Below are 19,895 nucleotides of genomic sequence, written 5' to 3' on the forward strand. Positions count from 1 at the left end.
AGCAACACGAAATCATTTTTGGAGATGAATTCCTCAATAGATCAATCTTAGATGGAAGCTAAGATGATCTATGAAGTGTATAAGAAATTTCATTCAAAAAGGATTGCAAATAGATGGGTTAAGGCACTAATATGTGGCTGAAATTTTCTACAGCACAGATTTTCAAGTGTAGCAGATTGGACATAAAAGATCAGTAGTTTATATTAAGAATTTTTTGATAAAACTAAAGGGAAATCCACTATTAGGAAGTGTCAAAGCTATTATAAAAATTATGTAAAGATTTGGATAGAAAAAATATAGTATCAAGATCAAACAAATAGTGCTATGCGGTTGAAATTTTACAGTGCAGATTTTCAAGTATAGCATATTAGACGTAAAAGATCAATAGTTTATATTGAGAATTTTTTTACAAAACTAAAGAAAAATCTGCTGTTAGGAAGTTTCAAAGCTATTATAAAAATTTCGTAGAGATTTGGATAGAAAAAACATAGTAGCAAGATCAAACAGATTGTACTATGCGGCTGGAATTCTGCAATGTATCTTTCATCATAGAGATGAAAACTTTGTGACAAAAAGTTTATGCAGCAAATATAGGAACAATTATTTTTTGGATTTTCGAATAAGGATAACTAAATTGCAGCAACAGTAAGGTAGGAAACCAGAACCTGTTGTAATTCACGGGGAGATCAAAGGATGATCCGCGATGGTGGAGATGATAGCGAAATTTGGCGATGATGATGGAAATCTTCAACTTAGCAACCATATACCCCGATAGCTAAAGAGCTATGATATATATGAAATGCAAATTGACCCCCTCCAATGATTTGAAACAAGATGGATCGTTCAAGATTGAAGTTAGGAAAACTATTCTAATCACATAATCAATGAAAATTTGATGAAGTAATTAGAATAGTACTTTGATTCCCTTAAAACGCCACAAACTAAGAAGCTTGATAAGTTGAAAGGAAAAACAAAGATTTTTCTTGGGTTTTGATTGCCACAAACAGAAATGCTTGATAAGTCCAAAGTTCATGCAAGAACTTAAAAACAAAACACTCACCGGTGTTATAAGTTGAATATACTTCTCCAATGTTCCCTTATAAAGAGAGTCAGCCTTGTTTATATAGTACAAAGGCCAAGTACAAAGGGAATGAATATATGAAATGACATTCATATTCCTAATGCATGAATGTAGATTACTCATGAATCTACATTGAATTGTTTTGAATAATTATTCATGAATAAGCCCACAATTCCTAATATGGTCCAATATGGCTGAATGACCTTTATTCTTCAAAGATGGCTAAAAATTCATCCTTCTCTCAAGGTTGGACTTTCTCTTCATGATATTGACTTATTTGAATCAGGTTGATTATTTTAGGCTCTTCTTGTATCCATAGAACCTTGACCAAGTTTTGACTAGCTTGCTCCTTCCAAATGCCTTCTAATAAATAAGTTAAGGCTTCTTTCATCCTTTTAGTTTTCACTCTTGTCATTGGTCCTCGATGAATAGTTAAAGGGTCTTTGGCAGAATTATAATCAACTTGCTCGTTCATATCATTCCCCCTTTCCTTGAAAGGATTCATCCTCGAATCTGTGTCTTCATCACGTCAAACAAAGATAAATAGAAAACATTGAAGGTTGCACTAACATTACCATACTCACCCAGTAGTTCCAACTTGTATGCATTGTCATTGATTTTTTGAGAGACTCAAAATGGACCATCTCCTCTTGGCATTAGTTTATACTTCCTTTGGTTAGGAAATCTTTCCTTCCTCAAGTGTACCCAAACCCAATCACCAGGTTCAAATACTACTTGCTTTCGGCCTTTGTTGTGTTGTTTCTCATATTGTAGAGTTTTCTTTTCAATTTGTGTCTAGACCCTTTCATGCAATGCTTTGACAAAATCAGCTTTTTGCTTACTATCCAAATTGGTCTTTTCTAGAGGTAAAGGTAGCAAATCCATAGGAGTTAATGGATTGAACCCGTACACAACTTCAAATGGGGAATGGTTTGTTGTAGCATGCACACTTCTGTTATAAGCAAACTCCACATGTGGCAAACATTCCTCCCAATTTTTTAAATTCTTTTGAATTATGGCCCTCAAAAGTGTTGATAAAGTTCGATTTACCACCTTCGTTTGTCCATCTATTTGTGGGTGACAAGTGGTTGAATACAATAGCCTTGTACCCAACTTGCTCCAAAGTGTTTTCCAAAAGTGGCTAAGGAACTTCACATCTCTATCACTCATAATTGTCTTTGGAATGCCATGTAATCTTACAATTTCTTTGAAGAACAGCCCCGCAACATGTGTTGCATCATCTGTTTTGTGGCAAGGAATGAAATATGCCATCTTGCTAAACCTATCAACAACAACAAAAATAGAATCTCTCCCTTCTTTTGACCTTGCTAAACCCAAGACAAAGTTCATGGATATATCAACCCAAGGCTCACTAGTTATAGGAAGAGGAGTATACCATCCATGAGGCATTACTTTAGATTTAGCTTGTTTGCAAGTAATGCATTTCTCACATAATATCTCAACATCTCTTTTCATGTGCGGCCAAAAGAAATGATCACTTAACACATCTAAAGTTTTTCTAATCCCGAAATGCCCCATTAAACTTCCACTATGTGCCTCTCTCACAAGTAATTCTCTCATTGAACATTGAGGAATACACAACTTATTGTCTTTGAAAAGAAAATCATCATGCCTGAAGAACTTATCAAAACCTCCTTTCTCACATGCCCCATAAACATTAGCAAAATCATGATCAGAATTATATAAATGTTTAATATACTCAAAACCCAATAATTTTGCATCAAGTTGAGAAATTAGAGCATACCTTCTAGAAAGAGCGTCGGCAACCACATTTTCCTTACCTTGTTTATACTTGATGATGTATGGAAAGGATTCAATAAACTCCACCCATTTTGCATGCCTACGGTTTAGTTTTCCTTGTTCTTTGAGATATTTCAAGGACTCATGATCGGTGTGTATAATGAATTCCTTATACCAAAGATAGTGCTGCCATGTCTCTAACACTCTTACCAAAGCGTAAAACTCCTTGTCATATGTTGGGTAGTTAAGACTTGCTCCACTTAGCTTCTCACTAAAGAATGCAATGGGTCTGCCTTCTTGCATTAAGACTCCTCCAATTCCTATTCCACTCGCATCACACTCAATCTCAAAAGTTTTAGCAAAGTTCGGTAAAGCAAGCAAAGGTGCTGAACTGAGTTTGTCTTTAAGCAAGTTAAAAGCATCATCTTGTTTTCACCCTATCTAAATCCCATATTCATTTTTATGCATTCAGTTAATGGTGCAGCAATTGTAGAAAAATCCTTAATGAATCTTCTATAAAAGCTAGCAAGACCATGAAAACTTCTAACATCACTAACACTAGTAGGTTTTGACCACTCCCTAATTACTTTCACTTTTTCTTGATCAACATGTATTTCTTTATCATTAACAACATATCCAAGAAAAGTAATTTTATTAGTGCAAAAAGTACATTTCTTTATATTAGCATATAACTTTTCTTTTCTAAGCACATCAAAAATAGTTTTTAAATGTGTTACATGCTCATCTAAACTTTTGCTATACACAAGTATATCATCAAAATAAACCACTACAAATTTTCCAATGTAAGCACGTAAAATATGATTCATCAATCTCATGAAAGTACTAGGTGCATTAATTAGGTCAAAAGGCATAACCAACTATTCATATAAACCATGTTTAGTTTTGAAAGCGATTTTCCATTCATCACCTTCATGCATTCTTATTTGATGATATCCAGATTTTAAATCAATTTTTGAAAACACACAAGAACCATGCAATTCACCCACCATATCATCTAGCCTAGGAATAGAATGTCTATACTTTACCGTGATTTTACTGATGGCTCGGCAATCAACACACATTCTCCATGATCCATCCTTTTTAGGCACCAATAAAATAGAAACTACACATGGACTCATGCTTTCTCGCACATACCCCTTTTTCATAAGCTCACTTGTTTTTGGATTTCCTTGGTCTCTTCGAGGTTGCATCTATATGCTAGCTTATTTGGTATGCTTGCACCTGGAATGAAATCAATTTGATGCTCAATTCCTCTAATTGGTGGCAAACCATTAGGAACTGCTTCGGGAAAGAGATCCTCATTTTCCTGCAAAAGATCAACAATAACACTAGGCAAACTCTTGTCAATTTTGTTAGAAGCAATCAGAACATCCTTGTACATAAGTACAAGTAAGAGCTGCCTCATGGTTAAGGCTTTCTTCACATCACTCATTTTGGCATAAACACTCATTTTTCTTTCACTCAAACTTTCTTTGTTTTCTCTCCCCTTGTATTTCCCAATACTCTCATTTTTATCACTCAACTCACCATTTTTTTTTTATCTCTTTCTTTTTCCCTCCCCAAAGTTTTGGTTAATGAAGACTCAAGCTCCTCATATTATTGTTTTATACGCATTTGGTCCTCAAAAATTGTCTTTGGAGGCAAAGGTCCAAGCTGATATTTCTGTCCATCTATGATCAAAGAATAATGATTCTTGAATCCATCATGTATTACCCTTCGATCGTATTGCCATGGTCTCCCCAATAACATATGACTAGCATACATCGGTACCACATCACACCATACTTCATCCTTATATCTATCAATTGAAAAGGAAATTAACACTTGTCGATTTATCTTTACTACACCACTATCATTCAACCATTGTAACTTATAAGGTTTTGAATGCTTGATAGTAGGTAATTTCAGTTTCTCCACGAGCAAGGTGCTTGCCACATTTGTGCAACTTCCACTATCAATAATCACATTACATAACTTGTTAGCAATCAAACAATGAGTATGAAACAGATTTTCACGTTGTTCACCATGTTCATCATTTTCATTTTGCAAACTAAGTATGCGTTGAACAACTAGATTTTCACCTTTAGCATACTCTACATCACTAGTATCCTCTAGAATGTCTTTATCATCCGCTTTCTCACTTTCAGATTCTACAATTTCATCCCTCATGATCATAACTCTTTTATTAGGACATTCGCGTGCCACATGTCCATGCCCAAGGCACTTAAAACACTTAATACCTCTAGTTTGATTAGGTAGATTCTCACCTTTACCCTTGTTGCCTAATTCATTTCTACCTTTAGTCTCATCAATTTTAGGCTTAACAATGGGTTTATCATCCTTTTTACACCAATTCGATTTCCAAGAAGAAGAAGAACCCGAATAAGGTTTTGAATCATACCTTGTGTCTTTTCTTTTAAGTTGCCTCTCAATCTTCATGGCCACATTCACCATGTCTTCAATCTCCACATAATGTTGCAATTCTACAAGATCAGCAATGTTCTTGTTTAATCAACTCAGGAATCGAGCCATGGTGGCCTCACGATCTTCATCCACATTAGCCCATGGTTATCTCCATCTCCTTGTGATACTCATCAACACTCATGGAACCTTGTGTCAAGGTTTGTAGCCGTTGATGCAAATCCCTATAGTAATAGCTAGGGACAAATCTCCTCCTCATGATTTGTTTTATCTCCAACCAAGTCTCCATGGGCCTTTCACCATTTCTACACCAGTCTTTACACAATTGATCCCACCAAACAATAGCATAATCAAAAAATTAAATAGTGGCTAATTTTACCTTTTTTCTCTTCAGAGTAGTGTTAGGATCAAGAGCACTAAGAGGGGGGGGGTGAATTAGTGCAGCGGAAATCTTTCTACGATTAAAATAAAAACTGTGTTCATTCGATAAAAGTGATTTCGATAAGAAAGCCGATTCGTAAATCACTTCAACTTATGATTAAGAGAAATGCAGCAATGATATAAATGCAGTTTGCAGTTATGATTCAAATCAGATAGTAGGCGCAAACTGAAATATGATATTCGTACGAAGAAACTGATTTATGTCTAAATGATGATTCGTAAATCACTTGATTAAGCGAGATGCAGTTTAAGCAAGGATATAAAGGCAGTTTGCAGTTATGATAGAAATCAAAACGTAAACGCAAACTGAAATATGATGATCGTACGAAAAAACTGATTTACGTCTCAACGCCAATTCGGAAAGTGCAAAGCTTGAAACCCGATCGTATATACGCAGAAAGCAATAAGCTTTTGAGGAGGTTTGCAGTAAAGATAATATGCTCAAAGTAAATGCAAACCGAGATTTAGAGTGGTTCGGTCAATCTTGACCTACTCCACTTTTGGCTTCCTCCACCGACGAGGTCACCGACGTCAACTAGCGGCCTTCCTTCAATAGGCGAAGGCCAACCACCCTTTTACAGTTTCACTCCTTTTGACGGGCTTAAGAGACAACCCTTACAGAATTTTCTCTCCTCTCTTTACAACTTAGAACTTGGAAGAAAAGAGGGAGAAGTACTTTTGGCCTTGACAACAATTTTGAGCTCTAAAAATCACTGAACAAGATCAAGATTTCGGTGTTAGTTCATTCTCTTTCAGTGCTGAATGGGTGGGGTATTTATAGGCCCCAACCCAGTTCAAATTTGGAGCCCAAAACTGTCAATTCTCGGAATTCCGGGATCAGGCGGTTGCACCTCCTAACTGAGGTGGTTGCACCGCTTGGCAGAGCTCGAAGACTGAGCCTCTGGGCGGTGCCACCTCTGTCAGGGGCGGTTACACCTCCTACCAGAGCTCGAAGACCGAGCTCAGGCGGTTGCACCTCCTGACTAAGGCGGTTGCACCGCCTGGCAGAGCTCGAAGACCGAGCTCAGGTGGTGCCACCTCCTGTCAGGGGAGGTTGCACCGCCCAGTCTCACTCGGAGACTGAGCCCAGGCGGTGCCACCGCTTGGCTGGAATCAAAGAGCTATGATACATATGGAATGCAAATTGACCCCCTCCAACGATTTGAAACAAGATGGATCGTTCAAGATTGAAGTTAGGAAAACTATTCTAATCACATAATCAATGAAAATTTGATGAAGTAATTAGAATAGTACTTTGATTCCCTTAAAACGCCACAAACTAAGAAGCTTGATAAGTTGAAAGGAAAAACAAAGATTTTTCTTGGGTTTTGAACGCCACAAACAGAAATGCTTGATAAGTCCAAAGTTCATGCAAGAACTTAAAAACAAAACACTCATCGGTGTTATAAGTTGAATATACTTCTCCAATGTTCCCTTATAAAGAGAGTCAGCCTTGTTTATATAGTACAAAGGCCAAGTACAAAGGGAATGAATATATGAAATGACATTCATATTCCTAATGCATGAATGTAGATTACTCATGAATCTACATTGAATTGTTTTGAATAATTATTCATGAATAAGCCCACAATTCCTAATATGGTCCAATATGGCTGAATGGCCTTTATTCTTCAAAGATGGCTAAAAATTCATCCTTCTCTCAAGGTTTGACTTTCTCTTCATGATATTGACTTATTTGAATCAGGTTGATTATTTTAGGCTCTTCTTGTATCCATATAACCTTGACCAAGTTTTGACTAGCTTGCTCCTTCTAAATGCCTTCTAATAAACAAGTTAAGGCTTCTTTCATCCTTTTAGTTTTCGCTCTTGTCATTGGTCCTCGATGAATAGTTAAAGGGTCTTTGGCAGAATTATAATCAACTTGCTCGTTTATATTAGATGATCTTTAAAGCAATTGTGGGAATTACTTTGGGTAGTTGTGGAGGGCTGATGGATGGCTGTGGAAGGGCAGCGAGATGCCAAGAACGTTGCTCTGATACCAAGTGTTAGAACCCTTGCAGATTCTAAACTTGGGGTTGATCTCTTTAGGGAATCAGCCTCCTTGGAACTCTATAGGAGTTCTTCCCTCCAAGTTGCTACTCAAAGGCAGCAGAAAAGATTCATCTATTGCTTATGAAAAAAGAAGGAATACATAACTATTTATAGGGCTTCTAAACTCTAACTCCTAATAGGACTCCTACTCAAGACTCCTACTTTTAACCAACTCTAACTCCTACTCAAGACTCCTATTCCTTTACAACTCCTAATTCTTCTCTAAAAAATAACCTCCTAACCCTAGTTAGCCTCTTCACCTCTTTAATAGAGGTCGGCTTAGGTAGGTTTTACATGAATGTCCCTCTCAATTAGGACTCTCCTAGCTAGAGTCCTAAAAAATATCCACAAAGCAAGGAGGTGAAGAAAAGGGAAGACCATCACTTACCCGGACGAGCGACTTGGCCGCCCCCTCCACCAACACCTTCGAGTCAGAGCTGTACAACTCCTTAGCCAATGATGGGTGTAGTGCCCCTCGGACGAACTCCTAGGCGGTTTCTCCATCGGCCCAAGGTCGGTTGTCGGCCTTCAAAGCCGACCACCAATCGACGTAAGGGGCTCCCGGCTCCTCGACCGGAAGGTCGGCCATCAGTTGGGCTTGAAACTGCCCACCCTTGGGCCAGGAGAAGATGTGGCACATTTCCCGCATCGGTAGGGGGGATATCGGCCCCCTCCTAGAAGGGTCGCTACCGGATGATCTGACCAAACCCTTCCCCTTCTCACTCCCCATGCCCTCTCCCTAGACACGGGTCCCAGATGATGCCAGGTGGGCGCTCAAGTGTGTGGCTCGATTGGCCAGCATCTTTTGGACTGCCAGCTTTGTCCTCTTGGGAGGGCGCTCTGTTGCCGGTGATGTTGGCGCCCTCTTCGGGGTCTCCTCCAATGGGACAATCTCGCCTCCAGAGCCTTCCCCGTCTCGAGGCGGGGGCTCGACAGCTCTGGTACTAGCCATCCTCGTCATTGATCATAAGGCCACCATTTCTGCAAGAACAGATAGCGGTCAGATGGCATGGAATGAACAAATGAGCCGTTATATGTGAATAGCCATACCCCCGGTGGCGGGGCTCAGCTCAGCTCCAACCATCCACTCCTCGGTCATCTCTTTTATTACCCGAGAAGAGGATAGGATGCTCCTTAGATGGTCCACCAGCGCTGTGTCACCAGCAGGGAGCGACGGGAGGGCGTTATCAATGGACCGAATGGCCCACCTGGTGCTGAAACCCCACTCTTGATCATAGCTGATGAAGAAGAAGTGCCTCTTCCAACCTTTGTTGTTGGAGGCTGCGCAGCTAATTTTCAAACCACTTCGAGTGGTTAGGTAATATCCACTTAGCCCCTTCCCTAAGCGGAAGCAACTCAGGAAGAGAGGGCGGGACGGTTCAATCCCAGTCCCCTGACACTCCCAGATGAATGCCACCAAGTACCACCAAGAGTTGGGTGATACCTGGGATGGGGAAATCTCCCAAAAGTAAAGGCAATCCCTAATGACAGGGTGCATCGGAAACTGCAGGTCGGCTTCGAGTGCCCCCACCGTCAGACTGAATCCGTTGGGGAACCGGTCGTATGGCCGCTGCCCCGGACAAGGAGCATGTAAGCGATAATGCTCCGGGATGCGATAGTGGTCTCGAAGCACTCTCAAGAGGTCCTCGGTGACCACCAAGTCCACATCATGCAGGGACTTCAGGGCCTCTAGCTCGATGGTGCCCTCAGAGGTCCCTAGTGAAGCACTACCCAAGGATACACTCACCACTTCATCACAAGAACTCGCTGAAGGAGAAGGAGAAGGCGCGGGAGAAGGAGAAGGCGAGGGAGAAGGAGTGGGAAGGAGGGATGAGAAGGAAGACGAAGATGAAGACATCCCAACCTCAGAGTTGCGAGAAAGAAGCTTGGTCGCCAGGGGCTAAAGTTGAACCAAAGAGGGCGACGAGGTTGCAAGGGAGGAGCCGAAGCACGAAACGAAAGACTAATCACAAGAGTGATGACAACCCGCCCCTGGTGGGGGATATATGAAGGGCGCGACCCACGACAAGACGCGATTAGGGCCTCCCAAGGAGAGCAACAGCAGCAGCATTTAAAGCCCCTCACAACCCCTTGGATCCCCCAGATACACCCACCTCGAACTCCCCACCAAAGGCGTCCCCTCACCCGAAACCCCCTACCAAGCGCCACTCAAAATGAAGTTTCCCGCCAGGCCCTATGATGCTCCGCCTGACCCGCCATGTGGCACGGTTGCATTCAGGTATAACCTAACCCAAGCTCAATTCCTGCCCGGGTCACTCCAGATCGCTCCCGACTAGCGACCCGTCAGCAACCTAAGCTCGATGCCTACCCGGGTCGCTCCAGATCACTCCCGACTAGTGACCCATCAGCAACCCAAGCTCGATTCCTACCTAGGTCACTCCAGATCGCTCCAAACTGGCGACCCGTCAGCAACCCAAGCTCGATTCCTACCCGGGTCACTCCAGATCGCTCCCGACTAGTGACCCGTCAACAACCCAAGCTCGATTCCTGCCCGGGTCACTCCAGATCGCTCCTGACTAGCGACCTATCAGCAACCCAAGCTCGATTCCTACCCAGGTCTCTCTAGATCGCTCCCGACTAGCGACCCATCAGCAACCCAAGCTTGATTCCTGCCCAGGTCGCTCCAGATCGCACCCGACTAGTGACCCGTTAACAACCCAAGCTCGATTCCTTCTCGAGTCGCTCTAGATCGCTCCCAACTAGCGACCCGTTAGCGACTCAATTTGGTGCCGAGCTCACAACTCAGTCCCCAAATTTAATTCAATGCTGAGTTCACAACTCGGTCCCTAGACTTAATTCGGTGCCGAGCTCACAACTCAATCCCTATACCTAATTTGGTGCTGAGCCCACAACTCGGTCCCCAGACTCAATATGGAGCCGAGCTCACAACTCGGTCCCTAGACCCAATTCGGTGCCAAGTTCACAACTCGGTCCCCAGACTTAATTCGGTGATGAGCTCAAAACTCGGTCCCTAGACTCAATTTAATGCCGAGCTCACAACTCGGTCCCTAGACTCAATACGGAGTCGAGCTCACAACTCGGTCCCCAGACTCAATTCGGTGCCGAGCTCACAACTCGGTCCCCAGACTCAATTCGGTGCGAAGCTCACAACTCGATCCCCAGACTCAATTCGGTGCTGAGCTCACAACTCGGTCCCCAGATTCAATACGGAGCCAAGCTCACAACTCGGTCCCCAGACTCGATACGGAGCCAAGCTCACAACTCGGTCCCTAGACTCAATTCGGTGCCGAGCTCACAACTTGGTCCCCAGACACAATTCGGTACTGAGCTCACAACTCAATCCCCAGAGTCAATATGGAGCCGAGCTCATGGTCCCCAGACTTAATATGGAGCTGAGCTCACAACTCGGTCCCCAGACTCAATTCTGTGCCGAGCTCACAACTCGATCCCCAAACTCAATACGGAGCCGAGCTCACAATTCGGTCCCCAGACTCAATTCGGTGCCTAGCTCACAACTGGGTCCCCAGAACCAATGTGGAGCCGATCTCATAACTCAGCCCCCAGGCTCGACGTGAGGCTAGATCCACCCTCTCGATCGCCACACCTGGTTTCCAACCAAAGCGTACTTAATCACTCTCGGTTTACAACCGCCGGCGTTAAAACCCAAATTCAGACACAAGTGCTCGACCCCCAGGCCCGACACCGACGACCGAGCCACGCCTTGCGGCTAAGCTACACCCCGCTACTCGAGTCACGCTATGTCAATCACTAGTCACCCACACCTGCGCCTCGGCTTCGCTTCGTAGCACCCCTATCTAGCAGGATCAGTCCTATCCATGCCATGGGATTGACTCCCCCTAAATCACCGCCGATGAATCAATTTGTTCCCCCCACAGAAAAGCCCAGAGCTATCAAATCCCTCAAACCCGGCATGCCTCCCGAACCGCCAGTGATCCGTCGGCATGCCTTGGAGGGGGGGGGAAAGTGATAGGGCGTATTTTGGCCCTATGTGAATCATCGACAAAAGCGAAGCTATGATCGACCTTGCCACCTCTACCGGTCCTCGAGACGTTTGAAGGGTGCAACCACTTCATCAACTCAATAGTTCCACCAAAGGTTCCCGACGTCGACAAGTGAGCCTAACCGTGCTGAATCATTAATCACGGCACATCTGTTTACTAACAGTGTTAATTAATTTCAACCTGATTCTAACTAATTCCCTCAATTCCAAATTATGACATAATAAAATTATAATCAAAATATTTATTCATTAGATTAAGTAGTTAAATATTACTCAATTCATAAGCATTAAAATTATAATCAAAAGATTTATTTAAAATATTTATTCATTAGCATTGAGTGGATTTACAAGCTCAAACTTCAAGAAAGATGTTTATCTAATAATTTTATTTAATATTTTTTGATCCTTCAACGGTGGATGTATTATTCCACGACATTTCAGTTCTATCAACTAATACAAAATAAATTCTAGCAATCCTAGTGCTCATAGTAATCGTAAAAAAAAAATTTATTTTAAAAAATATGTTGAATGAAATGCACAAGAGTATAACCCTGAAATCAACTGAAATTAGAATATATGTTAATGATTGGATATAGAGCCCAACAGATCATTTAATAATGAAAATTTGTTTGACACATCAATCATAGAAGCAATCGAAATGTCTATTAGGAATTGACTTAAGGTATTGCTTAATTTATGTCATAATGTATGTAAAACTAAGTAAGCAATGACAAAAATAAAAAAAAAATCATACAATATTAAAAAAATAATTAAAATATTCATAATATTTAAAAATATATGACAAAAGCTAGTTTTGGAATGGAATCGGGAATCGATTGAGTTTCTGTTTCATATTTCATAGAACCAAAATTACGGATTTTGGAACAGGAACTACTAAGTCCAAAATCTAGGTTAAGCCTATCTAATAGGATCTTTCACTTATTTCTCTCTCTATTAGTTTCTTGGTTCTCTTATTTTCCTTTTAAAAACCAAGGTTCAAACCTATAAGATCCAACCCGTTGTTCTGATACAAAGCTAAAAATTTTACAGATAGATGGTGGACATCAATAATTATAGAGATAATTGAATTTTATAGAGAAGAAAGAATAAATAAACTAAAAATTCTAATTATAGAGATAATTGAATTTTATAGAGAAGAAAGAATAAATAAACTAAAAACTCTGTATCCAAAGGATTTCATTACTTATATATTTATCGAGGGTATATGACAAAGACAAATCTTAATTAAGATTTTTACACCAAAATTTTACTTAATTATAAAATTTACGTTAATATTCAAACACGGGAGTGGAAAGGATAGTTTGCGCTAAAATGGGGAAGAAAAATGAGAATATCCTGTTCCAACATCAAATTGGAAATAATGGTTGGCGTTCTTATTCTCATTCCCTATTCCGTATTTGCTTAAACTCATTGCGAAATAGACTTTGTAATTGTAATACGGAATAGTGAACTCTAAGAATCATATAAATGGAACATTGGCAGTATTCTTAGAGAAATGAAACATTCATGTTTTATTGCTTTTCGAGAGATGAACAAGAAGATGCTCCAAACAAGGAGGAAGAGAGAGAACTAACTACATGTAACACTTGTTTGGCACCAATATGGGACTAGTCCAACAAGTCAACGTTATTCAACATATGTAAATACTACAAGTCAAACACATATATATGGTATCTTAGTTCGCAAACTTGGACTTTATGGCGGTGACAACCTTCTGATCCACCTGAAAAGCTTTGGCCAGCACATCGTCGGGAATCGCCGGCGTCGATCCGAACAGGGTAGTGGAGGCGATCACCACCCCCGGGAGCTGGCTGCCGAAGGTGGTGATGGCGAGCGCCTTCTTCGTTCCGACGTTGTATTGGAAGTGAATGAGGCCCTTGGGCACCACGAACATCTCGCCGGGATTCAAGACCTTGGAGAAGAACTGGTTGTTGGTGCTGACGAACCCCACCAGCAGTCGACCCTCGAGGAGGATGATGAGCTCGGTAGCTCTCGGGTGGCTGTGGGGCGGGTTGACGCCGCCGGGGGCGACATCGACACGGTTCATGGAGACGCCGAGGGTGTTGAGTCCCGCGAAGCTGAGGACGTTCGCAGGGGTCACGCTGGAACCGAAGATGTTGCTGGTGTTGCCCTCGTTGGACAGCCCGGCGAAGAAGAAGTCGTCGGACGTGACGTTGGAGGCAGGCTTGCACGGGAACCCATTGACGACCACGCCAGTAGCTCCGAAGTCGGCGACGCAGAAGTCCTGCAGAGGGTGAGGGTCGGCGCGGGTCGATGCAAGGAGGAGGGTGAAGGAGAGGAAGAGGACAAAGGACTGTGCAGCACACCGCAACTCCATTCTCAGATGGTGGTTTATGTTGATGGTGATGAGAGGAGGGTGATGCATGTATGGTTTGTATATATAGTAAGAATAGATTTGAAGGAGTCATTGTAACTTTTAGCTTGCTTGTCGCAACCAACCTCTTCTGAAATCGACAGAATAATCAGTCATATTGATAAGGTTAATGGAATAGTCATATGATTGATTCATTGCAAAGAATAAGGAATGGGTCTCAATAATGGACTTTCAAGGCTGAACATGAAGCTTAATCTAATGCGTATATTGCTACTATCAACCAAGTCATAGCTATCTTTCCTTGGTGTTGGGGTGTAACTTTACTATATTATTTCCTCTGTTGATTGTATACCATCACGCGTTTATATGTAATATAGTATACAATGTTCATAGTATTATCAGTTCCCCAGTGCAATTAAACTAGGAGTCTTAATCTGAAAACGATTATGATAAGTCCTATCCTATTAAGGACAGGACTTGTGTACACCCCAAGTCTGATATGTATAATAGCAGCAAGGGATTCTGATCAGGTTTGTTTTATTAAAATATTTCGAGTTCTTTTTTTTATGTTTGACTTTCTCTGTCTTTTTTTTATTTTAATTTTGTGATATACATGATATTTTTTATTAGTGATGTTAAGTAGAAGCATAGGCATCGCCATATGATCTTTGTTGCCTGTCTCCATTTAAGAAGATCATTATTTGATATGCAGCATAAAGATGAAAACTTGTTTCGAAATCAATATTTATAAGAGATTTTGAAGGAGGTTCTTATATAGTCAAAGCCATGAAAGAAATGTTGGAGAGGAAGAAGTTCTATACACTTTCAAAATTAAAAATAATTATACAGATCCATAATTAAAAAATATATCAGAATATCAATGTAAGATTAACACGATTCAATATATCTATAAAAAAATAAAATCTAATGAGACCAATAAGTATGCATGGTGATTTAAAGTAATGATGATTTTTGGGTAATTTATAGTTTATTGAGCTTGATGATTTATATGATTTTTGTATTGCTTTTCGATTATAAATAATGAAGTATGACCTTTGTATGAAAGCCTTGAACATGAAATCAATCACAAAATTTAGAACTAAAAGAACTTGAGCTATCTTTAATCTTCTTGAAATCTATCTACGTTGCTTTCATTGAATTTTTTGAAAAGTGATTTTGATGATGATTTTGGATTCCTTTTCGTATGATTTATTTTAATAATGAGATTATCTATCCAATCGAGTCATTTATCGATGTCGTGACTTGAGATGTATTTTATATAAAATATTTTTTCTTGATTCACGTATGATTTACTTGTCTAAGAGAAGATTTATCTAAATGAATCTAGATTCTTGACATTAATAATTTGAGATTTATTTGAATCAGGATATCTTATTTGATCTCCTATGATTTTAGTCGTTATTTACTAAAAAAGAGATTTGTCAAGATAAATCATTCACGAATTAATTTTTCATATTAACATCCTTCATGTCATGATTTTTATATGACTTCTTTGTAATTATGATTTGTATATCTCATAATATAATTGAATCATTAATGAAAAAAAGGAGAGATTAATGAATCTATCTATGTCTTTTTTATGAATCTCTTGAAAATGATTTTAATTTGATGATTTGAATTTGATTGAGCTTTATCTTGATTTTTTTAGATTTATAACTTGAGATTTCTTATGCATGAATCAAGATATTATATCATTTAATCTCCTATGTTTCTTTTTTCTATTTATAAAAGAAGAGATTTGTTGAAATAAATCATGTCTTGTGGTTCATGATTTGATATTAATATCTTTCATGTCATGATTTATTATTTTTATTCCTTTGTATTCATAAATTGTATATCTCATCACCAAATTATTTTTTTTTTATGATGACTTGAACATTTACACCATTATGTTCTTCCCTTCTTCTTTCTTGTTTACAATGACAAAAGGGGGAAAGAAAATAGCTAGCATACCAAGAGAACTAAATTTGTTATCTTGAATGATAAACTTAGACATGTTAGATCTCTCAAATGTATAAATTCTTCTTATATATTTTTCGGATTATGATCTTGATTTCTTGATTTTTAGACTTGAATCTTCTTTTTGAATCAAGATCGTTTCCCTATCATTCCTTCTATATACAAAAGCAGAGATGTCAAAAATCATGACTTGATCTTTTATTTTTTATGATTGAAATAATGATTGGAATATTGATGTAAATTTGTTATTTATCTTTGTCATGTTTTGAAAATTATTGTAAAGGAAAAAAGAATTACAAAATTGTATTCTTTCCTTTTTTTTGACAATGACAAAGGGGGCAATAAAATATGCTAGCTTACATGATGATATATGCAAGAAGAAGCTAAAACTTATTAGTTTGCATATCGTAAAGAGAGCAAAACTTGCTAGCTTGCGCATATCAAAAGAGAAGTAAGAAGTGCTATCTTGCAAATCTCAAGAGTAGCAATGTTGCTAAGCTACACATTTCAAAAAGATACAAAAACATACTATCTTGTACATTTCAAAAATTACTAGCTCAAGATACAAAATTTGGAAACTTTCCTATTGCAAAAAGAAGAGAAACTCACTAGCTTGAATGTTCTAAAGTGATGAAAATTTTGCTAAATAGCTAAGCATTCATGTCTCTAAAACTTGATAGTGGTACTTCTCCTTTTTGTTGATGACAAAGGGAGAGAAGATATGATGATATGAGAATCATACATGGTAGGATGTAATATACTTTGATATTTTTAATGACATGATGATTTGAAATATTTATTATGTTGTATGCAATATTATGATTGGTTCTTTCAATATTCATGAAGCATGCAATGATCAAATATTCATGATTAAATTTGCTTTGACTTGAATTCAACTTGAATTCAAGGTTGTATCAATACGGCATATTCATAGGGGGAATTTAGTTTAAACTCCGTCATCAATTGGTTATCATCATAAAAAAGGGGGTGATTGTTGAATCTCATATTTTGATGATGAAATTAATTGATGTGTTTGTTATCTAGTGTGCGTTTAAGTGACGTAGGAAGCTTCGATCAGGGAGAGATAATTAAATCCAAGAAGAATCATGTTGGGCCGGAATGGAACATGTCAGAAGATTGAATGTCGAGTCGGAGGATTAGTCGACATATTGACAGAAGGCTTTGGGCCAAGAAGAGTAAAAATTACGCTAAGAAAATTAAAGTTGCAGAGATCAACTAGCCGATTAGGCAATAGGTGCAAGAGAGGACGATGCTCTAAAGAATCGAACGAGACGTCGATGAATCAATAACATACTGGACAATATTTGATTTGTTTTGTAATAATTGTCTAGATCGAAGTAGGTTTTAGGTGTAATTGGGTTGAAATTGAGCCAACACAATTAGGGACTAATTGGGCCTAAGTTTGGGTAGTGTTAGGCTAAGTAAAAGGCCCAAATAATGACCTAATAGGTGAAACTATCGTGGCACAATCTCCGAGACTATGTCAGACAGTGGTACCATCAGTTTGGGTGGTGGTATTGCCAGACACAGTCTTTGAGAGACTGTCAAGCGGTGGTACCGCCAGATTAGGTGGTGGTATCGTCTAGTGTCAGTTTTGCAGGCAGTGGTACCGCTAGTACCCTAAAAACCAAGGATGAGGCTCTTTTAGGCTCTAAGTTTGAATCCACTTGAGGCCTATAAATACCCCCCTCATCCATGGTTAACATACATAAGCACAGAGAACTTAAAAGTGATAAAACGCTATAGCAATCACTTGAGAAATCCCCTCCTCTAGTCCTAAAGTTCAGAATTCTATTTAGGAAGGAGTGAGTGCTTGTAAAAGGTTGTCTCCTAAACCTGTGAAGAGGAGAAGAAGGGTGTAAAAGGATAGTTGATCTTCGCCTATTAAAGGAAGATCGTTAGTAGATGCCGATGGCCTCGACGGAAGAGGAATCAGGAGTGGATGTAGGTCACGATGACCGAACAATTATAAAATTTGGTTTGCATTTATGCTTTGCTATTTATATTTATTGCAAATTACCATAATTCCTCATTACTTTAACTGCACACTCTTACAAATGTGTTTCAAGTTAACATCTTTTCCAAAATCAGTTTTAATCGAATGAAAGATTTTTGAATCGACATAATTTTATCCGCTGCACTAATTCTAGTGCCGACTCGATCCTAACAAATCATGTATAAGATTTTAATATCATCATCATACTTCTCCCCTTTTGTCATCAATAAAAAGGAGAAGTGCATCTAGTCAGTTTTTGAGATATGTAAGTTTTACAATATATATAAGTTAGCAAATTTTTCATCACTTTACAACATGCATAATCACCAAATCATCATTAATTTTAAAGATGTGCAAGATTGTAAATTTTACAAGTTTATACTTTTGCTTATCTTGAGATTGTAAGCTAGCAATTCTTGGTGATGTTTAAGATAATAAGTTCTTTATTCTCTTTTGAGAAGTGCAAGCTAGCAATTTTGCATCCTAACAAGTTTTTTTTTTTTATTGTAATTTGTAAGCTAGCAAATTTAGCAAGTTTTACATCATTTTAGAACATGCTAAGTGAACAAATTTTACTCCCCCTTTGTCATTGTCAAATAGCAGGGAAGAATACAATATTGTAATTTTTTTCCCTTTAAATCAATTTCCAAATCATGACAAAGATAAAGTATCATTTTTAATTCAATATATTTGTGCATCATTATAGTTTCAAATTAAAACATGCATAATTTCAAAACCTTATATTTCATCTTTACTTCATGTGTAATACCAAAAATAAATCAATCATCACTATGAGCATATCATACATAAAACTCAAGCATTCATGATACATCATTTTGGGTATAACATTCATGATGCTAAAACATTAAAATTTTTAAGCATTTATATTTTATGCATTAAATCAATATTTTGATCATAATACCAAACATTCATCATTTCTCCCACTAAAGCATTCATGATACCAAACATTAAATCAACATTTTTAAGCATTGATCACTTCATGATTGTTAGTACCAAACATTCATTATTTATTTTCTCCTACTTTGTCATAAGCAAAAAAGAGAAACATTCAACAATGCAAGTGTTTGAAAGCATGTCAAGTAAGTTTTACACCAATTTATCCAAGCTACCAAACTATCTCCCTTAATGTGCAAGTTTGCATGTTTTGCCTTTCTTAGCAATGTGCTTTTCTTGAGATGTGCACGCTAGCAATTCTTTCTCCCATTTTATCATAGGCAAAAAGAGGAGAATGCACAAATGTATAAATATTCAAGTCATCACATGGAAGATATCAAAAAAAAAAATGGTGATGAGATATACTTCATGAATACAAGGAATTATACAAAGAAAAATCATATCATGTAAGATGAGATCATGTGAATACTAAAAGATATATTTTATTTTGATAAATCTCCTCTTAAATAATCAAAAGAAAATCTTAGGAGATCAAATAGTAAAAGATCTTCAAAAGAAATTTGAAGTCATGAATTTTGAAAAAGATATTCTCTTTAGTAAACAACAAAAGAATTGTAAGAGAACAAATAATAAATGATCTCGATTCATACATAAGAATTCTTAATATTCATATAGAAAATATTCTCTTAAGAAAATACCAAGAGGAATCATAAGAGGACAATTAAAAAAAAATTTTGATTCATAATAAATCTCAATTTATAGATATCAAGTGAAAGAATTAAGTTTCGTTTGGATGAATCTCTTCTTTAGCGAAAGAAAAAATCTTGATTCATAGCAAAAGAGCAAT

The 19,895-nt window shown here is 38.5% G+C and overlaps 1 protein-coding gene across 1 annotated transcript; it reads right to left on the reverse strand.

Annotated features, from left to right (window-relative positions):
• Positions 1–13,288: 13,288 nt before the first annotated feature.
• On the reverse strand, positions 13,289–14,185 carry LOC135672485 (germin-like protein 3-8). Its single transcript, XM_065180962.1, has one exon. The coding sequence runs from the start codon at positions 14,137–14,139 to the stop codon at positions 13,477–13,479; it is 663 nt and encodes a 220-aa protein (XP_065037034.1). The 5' UTR covers positions 14,140–14,185; the 3' UTR covers positions 13,289–13,476.
• Between the last annotated feature and the right edge of the window lie 5,710 nt (positions 14,186–19,895).

Source organism: Musa acuminata, chromosome BXJ1-4, assembly GCF_036884655.1.
Source record: "Musa acuminata AAA Group cultivar baxijiao chromosome BXJ1-4, Cavendish_Baxijiao_AAA, whole genome shotgun sequence".
Taxonomy (NCBI): Eukaryota; Viridiplantae; Streptophyta; class Magnoliopsida; order Zingiberales; family Musaceae; genus Musa; species Musa acuminata.

Bases quoted from the DNA above. Each gene is read 5' to 3' on its own strand.
- LOC135672485 (XM_065180962.1), bottom strand. From the start codon at position 14,139: ATGGAGTTGCGGTGTGCTGCACAGTCCTTTGTCCTCTTCCTCTCCTTC.